The sequence below is a fragment of the Muscardinus avellanarius genome (genome assembly GCF_963383645.1).
Source record: "Muscardinus avellanarius genome assembly, chromosome: 3".
In the NCBI taxonomy this organism is placed as follows: Eukaryota; Metazoa; Chordata; class Mammalia; order Rodentia; family Gliridae; genus Muscardinus; species Muscardinus avellanarius.
Genome location: NC_137788.1, coordinates 82,259,704 through 82,280,059, shown reverse-complemented (window position 1 = coordinate 82,280,059; position 20,356 = coordinate 82,259,704). Strand labels below are relative to the sequence as shown.

The following is a 20,356-nucleotide window of genomic DNA, read 5'->3' as shown; positions in this document are numbered from 1 at the left end:
GTCTTCCAAGGCTAACATAAACATAAACTCGGTAGGAGTGCATGGCAGGCAGATGCAGTAGCCCCAGAAGCAGCTGGCCCTGCAGTGACCTGCTGGTAGTGGTGTGTGTGTATATATATATGATACTGAACTGGGGATTGAACCCAGGGACATTCTACCTCTGAGCTACACCCCCAGCCCTATTTCTTTTTTATTCTTTATTTTGAAACAGGGTCTCACTAAGTTGCAAAGAGCTTTATTAAGTAGCTGAGGCTGAGCCAGGCATGGTGGTACACACTTGTAATCCCAGCATTTGAGAGGCTGAGACTGGAGCATTACACTTTGCAGACAGTCTCAGCTACTTAGTGAGGTCCTCCGCAACTTAGTGAGACCCTGTCTCAAAATAAAGAATAAAAAACAGGGCAGGGGGTGTAGCTAAGAGGTCGAATGTCCCTGGGTTCCATTCCCAGACCAGCAAAAAAGAAGAAAAAAAAGTTGAGGCTGGCCGTGAACCCATAAGCATGTGCTACCATGCCCAGCTCTGGCTGTGATTTTTTTTTTTTTTTTTTTTTCGTGGTGCTGGGGATGAAATCCAGGGACCTTCTACCTCCGGGCTATGCTCCCAAACAGACCTATTTTATATTTTATGTGGAAACAGGGTCTCACTGTTGCTGAGAGCTTCACTAAATAGCTGAGGCTGGCTTTGAACCTGTGTGATTCTCCTGTCTCAGCCTCCCAAGTACTAGGAGTGCGCCACCACGCCCAGCTTCTGGCTGTAATTTTTAAAGCAGTGTGTGTGTGTGTGTGTGTGTGTGTGTGTGTGTGTGTGTGTGTGTTACTGGGGATTGAACCCAAGGGCATTCTACCCTTGAGCTATACCCCTAGCCCTATTACAGGGTCTTGCTAGGTTGCTGAGGCTCACCTTGAACCTGTGATCTTTCTGTCCCAGCCTCCCATGTACTAGATAACAGGTGGGTGCCACCTGGCTTGTCATTATTTTTTTAACGAAGCTAACTGTAAGTTGGGCATGCTGGCACCTATTGTAATCCCAGAACTTGGGAGGCTGAGACAGGATTGTAGGTTCGAGGCCAGCCTCACCAATTTAGTGAGATCCTGTTTCAAAAAATAAAATAATAAGATAGGGCTAGAAGTGTAGCTCAGAGCAGAATGTTCTTGGGGTCCCCAGTACCAAAACAAAACAAAAAGGGCTGAGGGAGCAGCTAGGAGATGGAATGCTGTGTTCAATTCTCATTCACATTCTCTGTTTCTCTCTCTTACACACACACACACACACACCCTCCCCCCATACAGAATGGACTAGATTTCTCTAGAGCTTCATCTTAGCATTTATTAACTTAAATATTTGCTATTCTTCAGAATCTACAGTTTACATTGAATTGGCAGAATGGTAATTTTCTCTGATTTCCCCAGCTGATAGGATGGCTAGAATTATACAGGAAAAGGGGGTCATTACATTTTCTTGAATATTTATTCAATTTCCAATTTAAATCTTCAATTTTCTTTTTTATGGCACTGGACATTGAACCTGGGAGCATTCTAGCTCCTACTCCCCCAGTGCAGGATTAAGCTGCTGAAGCTGGCTTCAAATCTGCTCCTGTCTCGGCCTCTCCAGCACTTGGGTTACAGGCATGGGCCACCAGGTGTGGCTTGGTTTTCCCTTTCAAATGAAAATATCATGTCTTGTAGGAAGGGATACAAGGGCTTGGTCATTCTTGCTGGAGTAATGGTTTTCCTTTGCCGGGGAAGTTATCCTCTGCAGTTAGGGACTAGCGGGTGGGGGTTGAGACCAGAGAACCTAAAGCTCTTTCTTAGAAGAAAGCTAGGTATCAGTCACCACCAGACTATTGCTGTGGCCAGAATTTCAGATACGGTGAGTAGTTGTTCATCTTCTGTCTCCTGAATTATATCTGTGAAGCAAAAAAAAAAAAAAAAAAAAAAAAGTTTGAATAAAACACCTAAGATTTTTTTTTTTTTCAGTACTAAGGATAAAAGGCATACTACCTGAGCTACAACCCAGCCCTACTTTTTACTCTTTATTTTGAAACAGGGTCTCACTAAGTTGCAGAGGGCTTCAATAAGCAGCTGAGGCTGGCTGATCCTTCCGTCTCAGCCTCCCAAGTACTGGGATTACAAGCATGTGCTACCACGCCTGGCTTAAACACCTAAGATAGTTTATCAGGTATTATACACAGCGCTGTCTTCCCAATATATGTTCCATATGATGTATGAATAAAATACACCAATAAAAAATTAAAAAAAGAAAGAAAAAAAATCTATTGTTGAAAGTTCTTAAAACTACTTCAACACCATCTGTTCACACACAAGTTTAAAATATGCTAATTAACATGATTCTTCATTGGTATCCATTAATTTTATTATATACATACATATATACATACATATATACCACTTTTACTGGTGCACTGCAGTCTCACATGATAATGTAAATCATGTTGACAGTGACATACATGCACAAAGCACTTGGTGCCCTGCATCCAGTTCCTCCCATACGGAGCACTGAGATTGACATGGGTATTTTCACGTATGTACACAAAGCTGACGACAGTAATTTCTCACTGATCCTCATTACCTCATTATTCCCACTAATCCCCCCTAGATCACCTCCCTGGTTCCACTGACGTTTCTCCTCTACTAACTGGAGTCCCCGTGGTGTCCCAACCAAGTACTCCCCAGCTTCCACATATTAGAGAAAACATACGACCCTTCACTCTCTGTGACTGGCTGATCTCATTTAACATAGTTCTCCAGGTCCTTCCATTTTCCTGCAAACAATATTTTCTTCTTTATTGCTGAGTAGAACTCTATTGTGTGTATTTCCCATAGTTTTGTAATCCATTCATCTGCTGATGCACACTTAGGTTTGTTCCATAATTTGGCTATTGTGAACTGTGCTGTTATGAATATGGATATGCATATATTACTGTGGTTATCTGATTTCCCTTTGGAAAGATACCCGAGTGGTATAGCTGGATCATATGGTGGCTCCACTCCTAGTTTTCTGAAGAATCTCCATACTCATCTCCACAGAGGCTGAACTTAATCTGTAATCTCACCAACAGTGTAGAAGGGTTCCAATTTCCCACATCCTCCTCAACATTGTTTTTTGACTTCTTGATGATGGACATTTTAATTGGGGTTAGATGGAAGGAATCTCAGTGTAGTTTTGATTTGTATCTCCCTGATTGCTAATGATGTTGAGCATTTTTTCATATATCTATTAACCATTTGTATCTCTTCTTTTGTGAATTGTCTATTTATTTCAATTGCCCATTTCTTTTTTTTTTTTTGGTGGTACTGGGGTTCCTGGAAGCCCTTCTACCTCTGGGCTACACTCCCAGACCTATTTTTACATTTTAATTTGGAAACAGGGTCTCCTAAGCCAGTGCGCGCAGCTGGCTTTGAACCTGCACGATCCTCCTGTCTCTGCCTCCCAAGCGCAGGGATTACAAGCGTGCGCCACCACGCCTGGCTGCCCATTTCTTGATTGAGTTATTTATTATTATTATTATTATTATTATTATTATTATTATTAGTGGTGGTGGTACTGGGGCTCCTGGAAGCCCTTCTACCTCTGGGTTACACTCCCAGACCTATTTTTTTATATTATTTTTATTTGGAAACAGGGTCTCTTATGCCAGCGCGGCTGGCTTCGAACCTGTGCGATCCTCCTGTCTCTACCTCCCAAGCTTGGGGATTACAAGCATGCACCACCTCGCCCGGCGAGTTATTATTTTCTAGTGTAAAGTCTTTTAGGTGCTTTGTATATTCTAATATTAGTCCTCTGTCAGAGGGATAGCTGACAAGGATCTTCTTCCATTCTAGGCTTTCTCTTTAAACTCTTGATAGTTTTCTTTGATGAGCAGAACTTTTTAGTTTGATGCCATTCCATTTATTAATTCTGGTTTTAATTTCCTAAGCTATGTGCATCTTGTTGAGGAAGTTTCTAGCTGTGCCTATATGTTAGAGTGTTGGACCTACGCCCTCCTTTAGTAGCTTCAAAGCCTCTGGTCTAATTTCTAGGTCTCTGGTCCATCTCAAGTTGACTACTGTGCAGGGAGAGAGGTAAGGATTTAGTTCCATTTTTCTACAATTAGATAACCAGTCTTTTCTCCAATGTATGTGCTTGGCACCTCTGTCGAATATCAATTGGCTATAAGCGTGTGGATCTGTTTCTGTAACTTCTATTCTGTTTCATTGGTTTATGTGTCTGTTTTTGTGCCAATACCATGCTGTTTTTATTACTATAACTCTGCAGTATAATTTGAAGTCAGGAGTTGTGGGTATCCATTAATTAAAGCAGGTCTAGAAGGACTTCTAGACAGGCAATATCTCTGACAAACCTTTTAACCACAAGACATAGGGTGCCATAAACTAAGGAGTATAATTAATGAATTAGGCTTATAATGTTTAACAAAACAAAACATTCTAACCTCATCATCTTTTTTTTAAGGGCCTTTGAATGCTATCCTTATACATACAAACCTGAGCTCACTCCCTAAATAAAAGCCTTTGCTTTATACAGGCCTCAGGAGAGCAGGATCACTTGAAAAGACCACTGGATGTAAGCTGGGAGGCAGTTATAGTGCTGATTCCTTGTATTTTTCTAGTAGGTTCAAAAAAGAGATAATGGTCTTTTTCTTTTTGTAGTGCTGGTGACCAAACTCAGGCCTCATGCAAGCTAAGCAAATACGCTATCACTGAGCTACACCCCTAGCCCTCTGTTCTTATCTGCTGAGATACCTCTCTCAAAAATTCTTCCTGTGTCTTAAATGAGTTTCATGAAGATTACTTTACAAAAATTCAAAGAATAAAAATAAATATAAAATGATATACATTAAGTGTGTTTCAGAGAAGGAGATGGGATTGGAGGCCGAGAATGAAAGGAAAATTTTCCTTTTTTATTATATATGCAATTCAGTATTGCTAAAATTTTATTTTACAATGGTTTTGTATTGCTTTTATAATTTAAAATAATTTCAAGCCTAATATAAAAGAAAATGCTCCCTGAGAGGGCTTTGCTTGTAGTTTAGGATGAATTCTTTCAACGATAACATTAAATCTCTAAGCATCTGAGAGAACGTTAAATGAGAAGGATGAAAGCAGTATGTCGAGTTGGCGAGCATTCTGATGGGCATTCTTCTTTCTTTTTTTAATTTAAAGATTATTCAATGCCAGGCATGGTGGTGCCTGTAATCCCAGCCCTTGGGAGGTTGAGACAGGAGGATCACAGCTTGGAGGACAGCCTCAGCAATACAGCAAGACTCTCAGCAACCGAGTAAGCCCCTGTTTCAAAACAATAAGTAAAAAGGGCTTGGGGTGTAGCTTGTGTATAGAATGCCACTGGGCTCAATCCCCAGCACCACACAATTTTTTTAAAGTTTTATTGCCCCAAATTTGGTCACTTCCCCCCAATATACACATTTAATCATCAGCTTATCATTATTTAATCATGGTTTTCTCTGCTATTTCATTTTTGCTGTTTTAACTTTTTTTGGGGTATATGTGGTGCTTGGGATCAAACCTAGGGTCTCACATGTGCTAGGAAAGTGCTCTAACGCTGAGCTACATTCCAGCCCCTCTGATGGGCAACTCTGAACGAAGCAAGGACTTAGGAGAGAAGAGAGCTATGTGTCTGGGAGCAGGGTTAAGAGTCAACAAAGCCAGAAATGTTAGTTTCCCTGTTTATCTGCACCTGAGATTTCTGTGGCACTGGCAGGGCAGGGGGTGATTTCACTAAAAGGGGCCACAGGAGGAGGATGCTCAGGAAGCACCACTGCGGTAGCTGGCTGAAGTTAACTGCTACTTCCTGGGAAGGAACTTATCAGATGGAACACTGGGATGGCCTGGGCTTTAGTATCTGATAGGAGGGAGTTTCCAGGAATGCTTGGCCCTACAAAGGAGAAATCGCAATGGAATGGGGGCACAAAAAAAGATTAGATAGGAAATGAGGTGACTGAGGCAGCTGAGAACCAGGGAACACAATGTCCTGGGCTGATGACATTCTGAGGTCTGTGTTTGGTTTTTAAAATTTCCAACATGGGGCTGAGGGTATAGTTAGTGGTAGAGCGTGTACCTGGCATGTATGAGGCCTTAGTTCAATTCCCAGCACAAATAAATAAATAAATAAATAAATAAATAAATAAATAAATAAATAAATATTTCCGATAGGAAAATAATTCACATAGGCAACAAATGAAAAATCTAAAACAGAAAAGCACAACACAACTCACCACTCTGGTTAACAGCTGGTTTTAAATATGATGGTTAAATCTTCAAGGTCTTCATTCTTTAAATGCAATTCTTCCAGCAGGGTGGCTATAAACTGTGTAAACACCACATTTTTTGGAGAATGCTTCTGAATGCCAAGAACTGGGGCCAGTCTGAAATAACCAGAAATACTAAATGTATATGCATGAGATGAGAGGGATTATGGGTCTCCCACCCTCAACAACACAGGGAGAATTTTGTGAGGATAATGAGGTCTTTTCAATGTAACACAATTCCTAGAGGGAAGTTTTATTTAAAAAGAGAAAAAGATGAAAAATGTTAAACACTGTTAAGTAAGGAAAGAAGTCTAAGAGCCTGAATCTACTAACACGTTCTTCATAATGCCAACAAAAACTACCAAAATTCTGGCCGGGTGTGATGGCGCATACTTGTAATCCCAGACAAGAGGAGACAAGAGGATTTAGGTTCGCCACCAGCCTCAACAACTTAGGCTCTCAGCAACTTAGTGAAACCCTGTTTCAAAATAAAGAGTACAAAATAGGGCTAGTAGTGTAGCTCCAAGGTAGAATGCCTCTGGGTTCAATCCCTAGTACTGCAAATAAGCAAAAACAAAAACAAACTATAAAATTCTGCTTAGAAAAAAATACTGACTGAATGCCTTCCACTTGGTGAAGGGAGGATGTGGAGAGGAGCTTAGAGCTGAGAAATGCTTTAAAAACATAATTTAAAGCTAGGTGTGGTGGAATGGGCCTGTAATCCCAGTACTTGGAAGATAAGACAGGAGGATCACAGGTTCAAGGACAGCCTCAACAAGTAGTGAGACTCTCAGCAACCTAATGAGATTCTGCTTTGAAAGAAAAAAAAAACACAAAAAACTAGGGGTGTAGCTCAGAGATAAAATGCCCCTGAATTCAATCTCAGTACCACAATAAAAACATAATTTATATTGAATGAACTGTACCACCTGTAAAAATATAATAATATCTTTCAGATGAAAGATGAAAATGTTAACTTTTAAAACAGTAAATAAATGAATTGTATCTCATGAGGCATTTAATACCAGATTCATAAGAAACAATGTACTTTTTTTCTCTAATCATTTTTGGTAAATACTCCTAAATAATGACTGCACATACAGATTCTTTGAAGTAATTTTTTGTTGTTTTTTGTTTTTGCAGTACTGGGGATGGAACCCAGAGGCATTCTACCTCCAAGCTACATCCCCAGCCCTATTTTTTATTCTTTATTTTGAAACAGGGTCTCACTGAATTGCAAAGGGTCTCATAAGTAGCTGAGGCTGTCTGCAAACTGCAATCCTCCAATCCTCCAGTCTCAGCTTCCCAAATGCTGGGATTACAAGTGTGCGCTACCACGCCCGGCTGAAGTAATTTTTAGTGAAATGGATCAATAAGATTTAAAAAAGGTAAACAATATGGGAGATTCAGGATTGCTAAATAGAGAGATACCAGCACTTACCTTTTCCTCTACAAAGAACATAGTAAAGGAATCAATTAATAGAGTAAAGAGAAAACCTATGGAATGGAAAAAATATTTGCCAAGTATTCATCTGACACAGTTAATATTCAAAAATTTAAAAAATTTAATCCATTTAATGAATGGCCAAATCATCTGAATAGACATTTCTCAAAAGAAGAAATAAATATGGCTAATAAATATATGAAAAAGCTTAATCTCATTAACCATTGGGGGGATGCAGGTCAAAATCACAACAAAATCTCATCTCACTCTAAGCTATTATAAAAAAAAAATAAAGCCAGGCATGGTGGTGCATGCCTGTAATTCTAGGATTTGAAAGGCTGAGACAGGAGGGTGGCAGGTTCAAGGCTAGATTCAGAAACTTAGAGACCCTGTAGGAGAGGAAGAAGGCTGAGTTAATGGAGGAGCTAGATGTGAATATGTGTATAAGCGTGCAAGTGGCATGGTCAACCTGGACACTCATTGTTGGGAAGGGAGAGAGGAAGTGGGGGGAAGGGTACCAAGTGCCGTGTGAATGTATGCCAGTGTCAATATGGTCCACATTATGAGGCGAATCTATAGTATATCAATAAAAAATAAAAAAAAAATAAAAAAAGAAACTTAGCGACCATTTCAAAACAAAAAATAAATAGGGCTGAGGTTGTCACTCAGAGGTAGAATGCCTCTGGGTTCAATCCCTAGTAGCACAACAAATAAAAACAAAATAGCCAATAAAGATACTCTGAAACTTTTTTTTTTTTAATGGAACTGGGGATGGAACCCAGGGGTATTCCACCACCTCTAAGCTACACACCCAGCCCTATTTTTTTTTAATTCTTTATTTTGAAACAGGGTCTCACTATGTAGCTGTGGCTGGCCATGAACCTGTGATCCTCCTGCCTCAGCCTCGCAAGAACTAGGATTACAAGCGTGTGCCATCACGCCTGGCAAGATAAAGGAACTCTTATACACTACTGGTATAGTACGGCTACTATGGAGAATAATATGAAAGTTCCTCAAAAAAATTAAAAATATATCTACTGTATGATCCAGCCATCCAACTGTTGGTAAATATAGCATAAGGAAATGAAATCAGCACACCCAAGAGATAACCTGCACTCCCATGTTTATTATGACACTATTCACAACAGCTAAGATAGGGAATTCTAGGTGCCTACCAACAGATGAATAAGAAAATATATGCAAATATATATACACACACAATGGAGTATCATTCAGCCATAAAGAATAAAATTCTGATATTTGCAGCAAAATAGATAGAACCAGAGGATGTTAAGTGCAATAAATAAACCGGACATCTCCAGTACCACACACACACACACACACACACACACACACACACACACACACACACAAAGACAGGTACTGTATGTTCTCTCTCAATATGTAGAAGCTAAGAAAAAGCTGACCTGACCTGAAACTAGAACAGTGATTATTAGGGACGGGGAAAGGCACGTATGTACAAGGTGGTGAAAAAGGGCAGTTGCGTTTGACCAACGCATGCTCTATGTGTGTATGGAAATACCACACTGGACTGTATTAGTATGTACAAGTATTACGTGTTAGCAAAAGTGAGCACTATAACCTTACGCTTTAAAGACCATTACTTTTCATAAATATTTATTTTTTTAACCTCTAGAGAGCATGCTTCCCAGAGTCCTTGCAAGTTGTATTCCTAGAAAGCTTTTGGGAGAAAAATTCATTTTTTATAAAGCTGTTTCAGATGCTGATTTAACTTTGGTCATTGCCACTGAACACATCAAATATAAATAAAACTTTTGGATTTAAATCAGGAAAGCTCAAGAAATCAGAGATAAGTTCTGCAGTACTAAGTGCGAATGTGAGAGATGTTTCCTAAGACAGATTTCTTACTTGCTTGGCCAGCTATGAAAAACAGAAGTAAAAACTGGGCGATGTGGTGCACACCTGTAATCTCAGTACTTGGGGGTCTGAGACAGAAGGATCTCAGCTTTGAGGCCAAGTCCAGCAACGTAGTGAGATCCTGTTTCAAAGTAAATAATAAAAGGGGCTGGGTGCCAGGCATGGTGGTGCATGCTTGTAATCCCAGTACTTGCGAGGCTGAGAAAGGAGTATTGCAGGTTCCCAGCCAGCCTCAGCTACTTAGTGAGACCCTAAGTAATTTAGCCAGACCTAGTTCAAAATAAAAAGGGCTAGGGTGTAGGTTGGGGGTAGAACATCCCTGGGTTCAATATCCAGTACCAGAAAAAAGAAAATAAAAGGAAAAAAAAAAGCAAGAAAAAATTGTCAGAATTGTTCAAAGACAGACTCCAGGTGAGGAGGTAATTTCTTTATATCCCTAACAATCTTAGCAAGAAATGGAGAATAAGGACTCCAATAGTCTAGGGAAATTGATAGAATTCTTCGTGGGGAAATCCCAATAGTACACTCCTCCACCTCTCCTGTATTTCTTCATAGATAGGGAATGGAGCAGCAAGTGCTCACACTTCATAGGCTGTCTGCAGGCATTCCCCGTTCCCCAAGGGAGTGCATACTGCCCCCCCCACAATGCGTACACACACACATGCACACACATGCGTACACACACGTGCACACGCTCACACAAATGCATACACTCACACACTCACACATACACACACGCACACACACACACGCACACACATGCGTATACACACGTGCACACGCTCTCACACACTCACACATACACACATGCACACACACACACACGCACACACGCACACATACACGTTGCAGTTTCCCCACAGTAAGAGCAAGAATACTGGGGATGGGATAACACCAACTGAAATAAAACCAAGTCCAGAGCAAGTAGACTAAAAGAAACTGAGCTTCTGTGTGCATTTAAATTGTTATTTACATGACTTTCAAAATAATTCAAGGGCTTATCTCATATATGAAAATAAGATTTCCTCATTTACTTCTCAAAGTGCCATTAGTATTTGACCCAAATTTCTTTCTTTCTTTTTTTTTTCAGTATTGGGGATGGAACCCAGGGCATTCTACCTCTGAGCTACACCCTCAGCCCTATTTTTTATTCTTTATTTTGAAAGGGTGTCATTGAGTTGCAAAGGGCCTCACTAAGTAGCTGAGGCTGTCTGCAAACTGCGATCCTCCTGTCTCAGTCTCTTAAATGCTGGGATTACAAGCGTGAACCACCATGCCCAGCTTTACCCCAAATTTCTAAAATTAACCCTGAAATTAGAAAATCTAACTTGTGTTGTCCTTTAAGAGCAGAAAATGAGAAAAGTTATAGAGAAAGCTTGTCAGAGAATCCCTCTACCAACTACCTTAATTAGAAAATATTTTAGTAATACTAACACTTTTTTGGCAAACTTGGAAGGCTGAAGTGATTCTTTAAGTTTATCACAAGATGTATTAAATAAATCTGAAAGTTCTGTTTATAAAGAAAAAATAGGGTTAATGAGAATCTTTACCTAAGGTGGGGGTGGGGGCAGTGGCTATGTAATCCCACTCCATGTGTCTGAGCACTGGCTAACACATCTTATGGATCAGGCATTCTTTTCTTAATGAGCCTCGACCTGCTTTGAGTATTCTCCAACCAGGACTCTGAGTAACTACTTCAATTCTCTGAGCTGGCTCCTAGGATGAAGCTTATTTATTCCCCAGTCTAACAGCAAGCCCTAGGGCACCATGTACATAAAGCAGTTCTAGTCCTAGTTCTGCCAGGGATGCTGTATGACTTTGGGAAAATAGAACCTCAAAGCCTTAGGGTTTAGCTACAAAATGGGCTAAAAATACTTAAATACCTTAAAAGATTATTATACAAGTCATATAGGATTCTGTAGATGAGTCGCTCTTAATCAATTAGGATAATGACTATATCAATTAGTATTTACCTATGAGCACTTGCTTTGTACTTGTTTTAAGCATGAATACTTCCCTTTAACTGTACGTACAATGATTAAGTTATCAGTCCCATTTCAAGGTCAAGGAAATAAAGACACAAAAATTGAAGTTACTTCTCCTAGGTTACAAACATCAAAGCACTAGTCAGTGCTTTGATGGCCAGTGATTTATCTTAAAAGGTCCAAGCTCTTAGCCAATAAGCTATTCTGCATTCTTTGTTGGCTGTGGGCACCCTATAAATTTGCTATTTAACCTGCCTGACTAATGCGTACTAAGTCCTCAAATGAACTCGCAGAAAAAACAGAATGATCTAAATTTTCTTTAGAGAACTACAAAAAAAGGGGGTGGCTGGGGAGGGGAGTGGTTGGCAACAGAAGGAAGTGTTGATAGAAAACTCACACAAGGTTTGGTGTCTGTTGGAGACAGGAATATCAGCTCCCGGCCTGGAGATTTCTACAAGCCAGCAAGCAGACAGATAGGAATCCTCAGGCACTTGGAGCCAGGATTTCCTGACTATTTTAACACTTAGGCTCTAAGTATTGCTGCGTAGTTATACTCTTGGAGAGAGAGCCAATGACACTTCTTTTAACCATATCTTTAAAACTGTCTTCTTAGGCCGGGCATGGTGGCGCACGCTTGTAATCCCCGTGCTTGGGAGGAGGAGACAGGAGGATAGCACAGGTTCGTAGTCAGCTTCACTGGCTTAAGAGACCCTGTTTCCAAATAAATAAAAAAGTGTAAAATAGGTCTGGGAGTGTAGCCCAGAGGAAGAAGGGCTTCCAGGAACCCCAGTACCACCAATAACTAACTAACTAACTAAATAAATAAAAATGAATAAATAAAAAGTAGGGCAGGGGGTGTAGCTCAGAGGTAGAATGCCCCTGGATTCCATCCCCAGACCCGCCAAAAAAACCCCAACACAACAACAACAAAAAACTAGGCTCATAAATATAAAAAATGAAGAATGTTTCTGATGACTTACAAAGTAATAATCAAAAAAGATGCTGAACCCTGAAAATCTGACTTCTAGTATTAACCTTATAAATGATTCAGCCAAGACAATTATGATTTGCTTCTATTTCCAAAGTAATTTGCATTTAAAGTGAATATTTAAAATTTTTTTTTGTGGTACTAGGGATGGAACCCAGGGGCATTGTACCTCCAAGCTTCACCCCCAGCCCTATTTTTTAGTCTTTTTATTTTTGAAACAGGGTCTCACTGCATTGTGAAGGGCCTTGCTAAGTAGCTGAGGCTGTCTGCAACCCGCAATCCTCTGATCTCAGCCTCCTGAATGCTGGGACTACAGGCGTGCACCACCACGCCTGGCAAAGTAAATATTTAAATGTAATTAAAAACTCTATTTGTATACATTCTATGATGCCAACATCACACTAATACCCAAACTGAATAAAGACAGTTCAAGGAAGGAAAACTACAGGCCTATATCTCTGATAAACTTGGATGCAAAACTATTAAACAAAATACTAGCAACACACATTCAAAACCACATCAAAAAAATCATTCACCATGACCAGGTAGGGTTTATCCCAGGGATGCAAGGCTGGTTCAATATACGAAAATCAATCCATGTGATTCATCATATAAACAGAATCAAAGACAAAAACCACATGATCATCTCAATAGACGCTGAAAAAGCATTTGATAAAATTCAACATACATTTATGATAAAAACACTGCAGAGAATTGGAATAGAAGGAACATATCTCAACATTATTAAGGCAATCTACAATAAGCCCACTGCCAACATCATATTAAATGGGGAAAAACTTCAAGAATTCCCCTAAAAATTGGAACGAGACAAGGATGTCCACTATCACCACTTCTCTTCAATATAGTAGTAGAGACTCTAGCCAGAGCAATAAGGCAAGAAAAGGAAATCAAAGGAGTACAAATAGGAAAAGAACTTAAGCTTTCACTATTTGCAGATGACATGATACTATATTTAGAAAACCCAACAAACTCAACCAAAAGGCTTATAGAACTGATCAACAAATTCAGCAAAGTATCTGGATACAAAATCAATCTTAAAAAATCAGAAGCTTTCCTGTACACCAACCATAAATCCACTGAAAAAGAAATTCAGAAAACACTTCCACTCAGGATCTCCCACAAGAAAATAAAATACCTAGGAATAAACTTGACCAAGGAGGTAAAAGATCTCTACAAAGAAAATTATAAAACACTGAAAAAAGAAATCTTAGAAGATCTTAGAAGATGGAAAGACCTTCCATGTTCATGGATTGGCAGAATAAGTATCATTAAAATGGCCATCCTCCCAAAAGTGATCTACAGATTTAATGCAATGCCCATTAAACTACCAAGATCATTCCTCACAGACATAGAAAAATCAGTCCTTAAATTTATCTGGAATAACAAAAAGCCCAGAATAGCCAAGGTAGTTCTCAGCAACAAAAACTACGCAGGAGGAATCACAATACCTGACTTTAAACTATACTACAAAGCCATTGTAATAAAAACAGCATGGTACTGGCAAAAGAACAGATATATAGACCAATGGAACAGAATAGAAGACCCAGAAACAAGTCCGCACACTTCCAGTCAATTGATTTTTGACAAACGGGCCAAAAACATACACTGGAAAAAAGATAGCCTCTTCAACAAATGATGTTGGCAAAACTGGTTAAACATATGCAGAAAATTGGATATTAATCCCACTTTTTCACCCTGTACAAAAGTCAACTAACGATGGATCGAAGACTTGGAAATTAAACCAGAGACCTTGAAGCTCCTTGAAGAGGGTATAGGTCCAACACTATAACACATAGGTACAGACAAATATTTCCTCAACAAGACCCCAAAGGCACAACAAATTAAAAGGAGAATCATTACATGGGATTGCATGAAACTGAAGAGCTTCTGTTCAGCAAAGGAAACTATCAAGAACCTCAATCGAGAGCCAACAGAATGGGAGAAGATTTCTGCCACCTACACCACCGATAGAAGACTAATATCTAGAATATACAGAGAACTCAAGAAACTCAACACTAAGAAAACAAAGCATCCAATAACAAAATGGGCAAATGAACTAAATAGACACTTCACAAAAGAAGAAATTCAAATGGCCAATAAATGCATGAAAAAATGCTCAACATCACTGGCAATCAGAGAGATGCAAATCAAAACTACCCTGAGATTTCACCTAACTCCAACTAGAATGGCAATCATTCAAAACACAAACAACAACAGATGCTGGCAATGATGTGGAGAAGTGGGAACTCTAAGACATTGTTGGTGGGATTGCAAATTACTGCAACCACTTTGGAAAACAGTATGGAGAATCCTCAGAAGAATGGGAACAAATCTACCATTTGATCCAGCAAAAATACCACTGTTGGGTATCTACCCAAAAGAAAAGAAACCAAACTACCAAACTAATGCATGTGTATCTATGTTCATAGCTGCACAATTCACCATAGCCAAACTATGAAACCAGCCAAGATGTCCATCAACAGATGAATGGATTACAAAACTGTGGGATATGTACACAATGGAATTTTACTCAGCCATCAAAAAAACCCTCAATTACATCATTTTCAGGGAAACTGGAGGACATTATGCTAAGTAAGATTAGTCAGTCACAAAAAATAAGAAATCAGATGCTTTCCCTAATATGTGAGAGTTAGGGAGAAATGGGTCATAGGAGGAACTTTTGAAAGAAGAAATCCTATAGAGGAGCAAACAAGACAACCTAAAGGAGGAGAAAGGAGGGGGGAAGAGGAAAATTTCTAAAACACACAATGTACTTCAACATATCGAAGTCAATCACTAAGCCAAGCAAGGGAGGGAGGGACGGGGAGGGAATGGGGTGGGAATTGGGTAGGGGTTAAATCAGCAATGTATACATGTATGTACACACAATTTTTTTACCCCAATATGTTGTATGAATATAATGCAACAATAAAAAAAATTAAAAGAAAAAAAAACTATTTGTAATCTTTGTTTTCCAAATTCCTTGCTGCATCTACTTTAATATGTTTATTTAATTGGTTGATAGCAACGGACAACCTGCCCAGGTCTAGTCTGGCTGCTTAACAGGAATTTTCATGTTATCTCTGTAGCAAGGGGCTGTTTGCTTGCATAGATGAATCAAAGGCAAAATTATAATATTCTAGCAGACTATTATGGTTTTGATTAATGGTACGAGCTGGCTGTGGGAACTGTTAAAAGGCTGGGATTCTTTTTAGGGCACCTGCAGCCCTAATGACAGGTACTGAAGGTTGAATGGACTTTGAGGACCTGGTGGTGTAGGGGTATTGCACTGAGCTTGGAGACAGGGTTCTATCCAGAGTCAGCTTTTGTTAGCAGTGACCATGGAAAGGCTTTGTAAATCATGAAGCACTGAGCAACTCAGCCCGGTGTGCTTACCAGGCCCAAGAAAAATGAACCACTTATTGCTGAACTGTTCTTCTCACGGTCAGTAACGGTCTCTTGACTGCCACATCTGAAAGCTCCTTTTCTGTCTCTTCCAGTTGACTGTGCAATATGACATCACTTCCTCCCTTCCTAGAATTCTCCTCCTTTGTCTTTTGTGGCACTCTCAGCCACAGTTCTCTTCCACCCCTATACACACACACACACACACACACACACACACACACACACACGTACATACATACATATATATATACACATACATACACACAGATGATATATATACATATATATGTATATATATATATATTAATTAAAGAGAATAGCATCACTTTATTGTGACACTGAACCAAGAGAGGGGGCTAGATGCCAGAGATTGGAGAGCCAGGGATCCAGTGATTTGCTAGAAAAACCCAGTCCTGCAGAGGATGCCAGAATGGGTGGGACCAGACCCAGGTGGGGAGCCTAAAGTAGAAGAGGGGGCTGGAGAGGGGAAACAGGAGCGTGCCCCAGGGCACCATGTATTCCTTGCGCATACTGAGCTGCATTTGGCAGAAGGAGAAGCCTCTAAGGAGGTAAAGGCCTGTGGCAATGAAACAGTTGTAGCTGACTTGCTCATAGAGGGAATATATGTTCTTTTTATTATTTTAATTTTAAAAATATTTTATTTTTGAATTTTTTATTGGTGCATTGTAGTCGTATATCTTAATGGACTATAAGATGGTAGAGGCATACATGCACACAGTACCCAATTAGCCCTTACCCAATTCCCACCCCATTCCCTCCCCTCTTCCTCCCCACTCCCTCCGTCTCATGTTTGGCTTAGAAGGGAATATATGTTCTGAGAGCCATTTTAAAAATCTTCCTCCGTGAAGGGAACATCTCAATGAACACAGCAATGAACACTGACAAACATTCCAAGCATGATCAGCACCATCCCTCCCCAGGTGCTGAGGACGATGCTGCGGGCCCCCAGCCTGGGCCCACAGCACAGGAGCCACACCATGATGAAGGGAACTGGGGGCTGCTGAGTGTGAGCCGAGTGGAGGGGTGGAGAGAGGCAGCCCTGGTGCACCCCGCTGGAGAGCTGACTCTTTACGGTCTCTCTTGTTGGCTTTCTTTTCTTGCCAGCTCATCACCAGTAGACCTTGCCTAGGATTTCACACTGACCTTTCTGCTACACGACATTCCATCTCATAGCTTTGACTCAACGACTCAAATCTCGAACTTCTCTACTGAGCTTTTTCCCCTCAGATGTCTAAGAGTGCCTCAAATGCACAGTGTTCAAAACTGATTTTTTGTTTGGAAAAACAAGACCAGGGGCATTCTACCTCTGAGCCACACCCCCAGCCCTATATATGTTTTTATTCTGTATTTTGAAACAGGGTCTCATTATGTGGTATACCTCACTAAGTAGCTGAGGCTGGCTGTGAACCTGCAATCCTCCTGTCTCAGCCTCCCAAGTACTGGGATTACAAGTGTGCACCGTCTCAAACCTGAATTTCTGAGCTCTTATTTCAATCCAAACATTCTGGTTCCAGAAACCTCAGCCATCTTTCCCCATCTTCTGGTGCTAATGACCCCAGGCCACTCACACGATGACTGCTCCTCTCAAGCTCGCACCTTTCAGTGCTCTATGTGCAACCAGTCACCAAGTCCTGCGATGCTCCTCTGAGTCTCCTCAGTCTGTTTCATCCACTCCCCTCTCACTGTCTGAATTCAGATGAACTATCTCTTGCCTCACTTACTGCTACAGCCTCCTAAGTGCCCCCCCCCCACTCCAGTCTATTCTGCACACCTGCAGTCACTATCTGCGCTCACAGAGCCGATCACAGCACTCTGGGGGTGGTGGTGCACACCTGTAATCCTACTAACTTGGGAGGCAGAGACAGGATTGCAAGCTTGAGGATAGCCTCTGTATTGTAGTGAGTCTCAGCAACCTACTGAGATCCTGTTTCAAAATAAAAAATAAAATAAGACTGGAAGTGTAGCTTAGAGGTAGAATGCCCCTGGGTTTCACCCCCAGTACTGAAAAATAAAATAAATAAGTAAATAAAAAAGAAATATAAGAAGGGCTGGTGGTGTAGGTCAGAGGTAGAATACCCCATGGGTCCAATTCTCAATAACAAAATAAATAATTCCAAGTCCTTTTTATCTTTACTCATAGATGCCATATGAGCACATTATGATTGCTGTTCTTTTCTATACTTTTTCAAACTTCTCATTTTCCTAAAATGTAGTGCTTCATAATATAAGTTTCTGAGGCAATTCTCAGACCTGCAATCCTCTGGTCTCAGCCTCCCAAGTACTCAGATTATAGGCAGAATATAAGTACTGTATAGATTTAGTACTTCCATATAAAAAACAACACATCTCCCATTCCACAAAAAAATGTCATGAAATACAACATTTTACTTCTAAGTTACCTTTGAGGTACAATTGCAGGATTTTAATTATCAGAAACTTCCACCCCATTCCTGTTTTTGTAAAATTGACTTCCCAGGCTCCTCTTTCCTAAATCTTTTATCTGTATACTTTTCATTATGATAAGCTAACTACTTATCTGTTAAACCTTTCATTAAGAACAACCCCTGCCCACTTATACAATGAAAGGGACTGAAGCCTCTGTCCCAGGCCTGAAACTTCTAGTAGTGCATATCAAAGAACACTATTGGCCCAAAGAACTTTTACATATTTTAAAAACAGTAATATGCTAGAATAGATATTTAACAATGTGTTTTCTATAGGAAATGCCAGCAGAAAAAAATAATCAGCAGAAAATGTGACTGGCAGTGAATAAAAACAAAAGGTCTTTATGTTTAAATTTGTTTCCTTTGAGTGCTTTTAAGTATGAATAAAAACCTATAAATGTGACACTAAAAAGATGGCTTAACAGTTTATGTGCTAGAGAATATAATGAAAAAAGTTGTGTAGCCAGGCATGGTGGTGCATGATTGTAATCCCAATACTTGGGTGGCTGAAACAGAAGGATCACAGGTTCAAACCCAGCCTCAGCAACTTAGTGAGTCTTTTTTTTGGGGGGGGGGGTCTGGGGATGGAACCCAGGGGTATTTGACCTCCATGTTATACCCCCTCCCTATTTTTTATTCTTTATTTTGAAAGAGGGTCTCACTAAGTTGCAGAGGGCCTCACTAAGTAGCTGAGGCTGTTACTGAACCACGATCCTCCAGTGTCAACCTCCTGAATGCTGGGATTACAAGTGTGAGCCACCATGCCCAGATAACTTAGTGAGTCTTTAAGCAACTTAATGAGACCTCATTTCCAAACAAAAAATAAGTCTGGGGTGTGGCTTGGAGGTAGAAGTCCCCTGGGTTCCAGCCCTAGTAACACACATACACACACACACACAGCTAGGTAAAAAAGCTATTGATGTATAAATTACAAACAAGAGAGAAAATTTTTCATTAAAACGTCACCCAAGCCGGGCGTGGTGGCGCACGCTTGTAATCCCAGCATTCGGGAGGCTGAGACCAGAGGATCGCGGTTCGGGGACAGCCTCAGCTACTTAGTGAGACCCTCCGCAACTCAGTGAGACCCGGTTTCAAAATAAAGAATAAAAAATAGGGCAGGGGTGTAGCTCGGAGGTCAAATGCCCCTGGGTTCCACCCCCAGACCCACACACAAAAAACCCCCAAAAAACCCCCCAAAAAGTCACCCATTGGAATCTCAATTCTGAAAAGACAGACTTCCATAACTAGTTCTTTACCATATGGTAAGTGGCGTGCCAACAAAAGCAAAATGCCAAGTGTCAAACAGCATCTTAGTGATAAGACCTTCAGTCGACTGCTCCACATATGCTCCACATCAAAAGCAGAGGATACACATCAAGTCAGGACAGGTCCCTCTGTGTGTTATGACTGAGCTGACACATGACATCTGGCTAACAGGAATTATTATATACAGTAGTAAGAAGCGTTGCAAAGTTCAGGTATGACAACTGAGATGAGATTTTCAACTAAAAGTTGGCAATTCTGTCAATCCAAAGATAGACCTGTACGGACTCTTGATTAATCCTCAGACTTATGTTACCCATGAGTCACTGGTCTCTATCTATCAACAAAGAGAGCTATATAAAGAGTTGAAGTTGTGGTTTATTGAACAACTAAAGCTAAACAACGAATTGAACTCCATGTGAGCCATCTCCTATAGTAATATGCTTGGATTTTGTTATTTTGTGGTACTAGGGATTGAACCCAGAGGCATTCTACCTCCAAGAAACACCCCAGCTCAATTTTATTTATTTCTTATATTCTTATTTGGTCTCGTTAGGTTGCTTAGAGCCTTGATAAGTTGCTGAGGCTGGCTTTGAACC

At 40.3% G+C, this 20,356-nt stretch overlaps 1 protein-coding gene and 1 pseudogene across 2 annotated transcripts in view; both read right to left on the bottom strand.

The window, feature by feature from the left end:
• Positions 1 to 6,259: 6,259 nt before the first annotated feature.
• Positions 6,260 to 20,356, bottom strand: part of RPAP2 (RNA polymerase II associated protein 2) — a gene marked incomplete at both ends in the record, with an annotated part of 92,912 nt that continues 78,815 nt past the window's right edge. The window contains one exon of the mRNA XM_080692790.1: positions 6,260 to 6,401. Coding sequence (XP_080548916.1) covers positions 6,260 to 6,401 — 142 coding nt within the window. The remainder of the gene's footprint in view (positions 6,402 to 20,356) is intronic.
• LOC308261014 (ribonuclease kappa-like) lies at positions 16,386 to 17,029 on the bottom strand (annotated as a pseudogene). Its single transcript has 2 exons — positions 16,865 to 17,029; positions 16,386 to 16,658 (listed from the first exon to the last, which is right to left on the bottom strand). The product of its transcript is annotated as a ribonuclease kappa-like (transcript).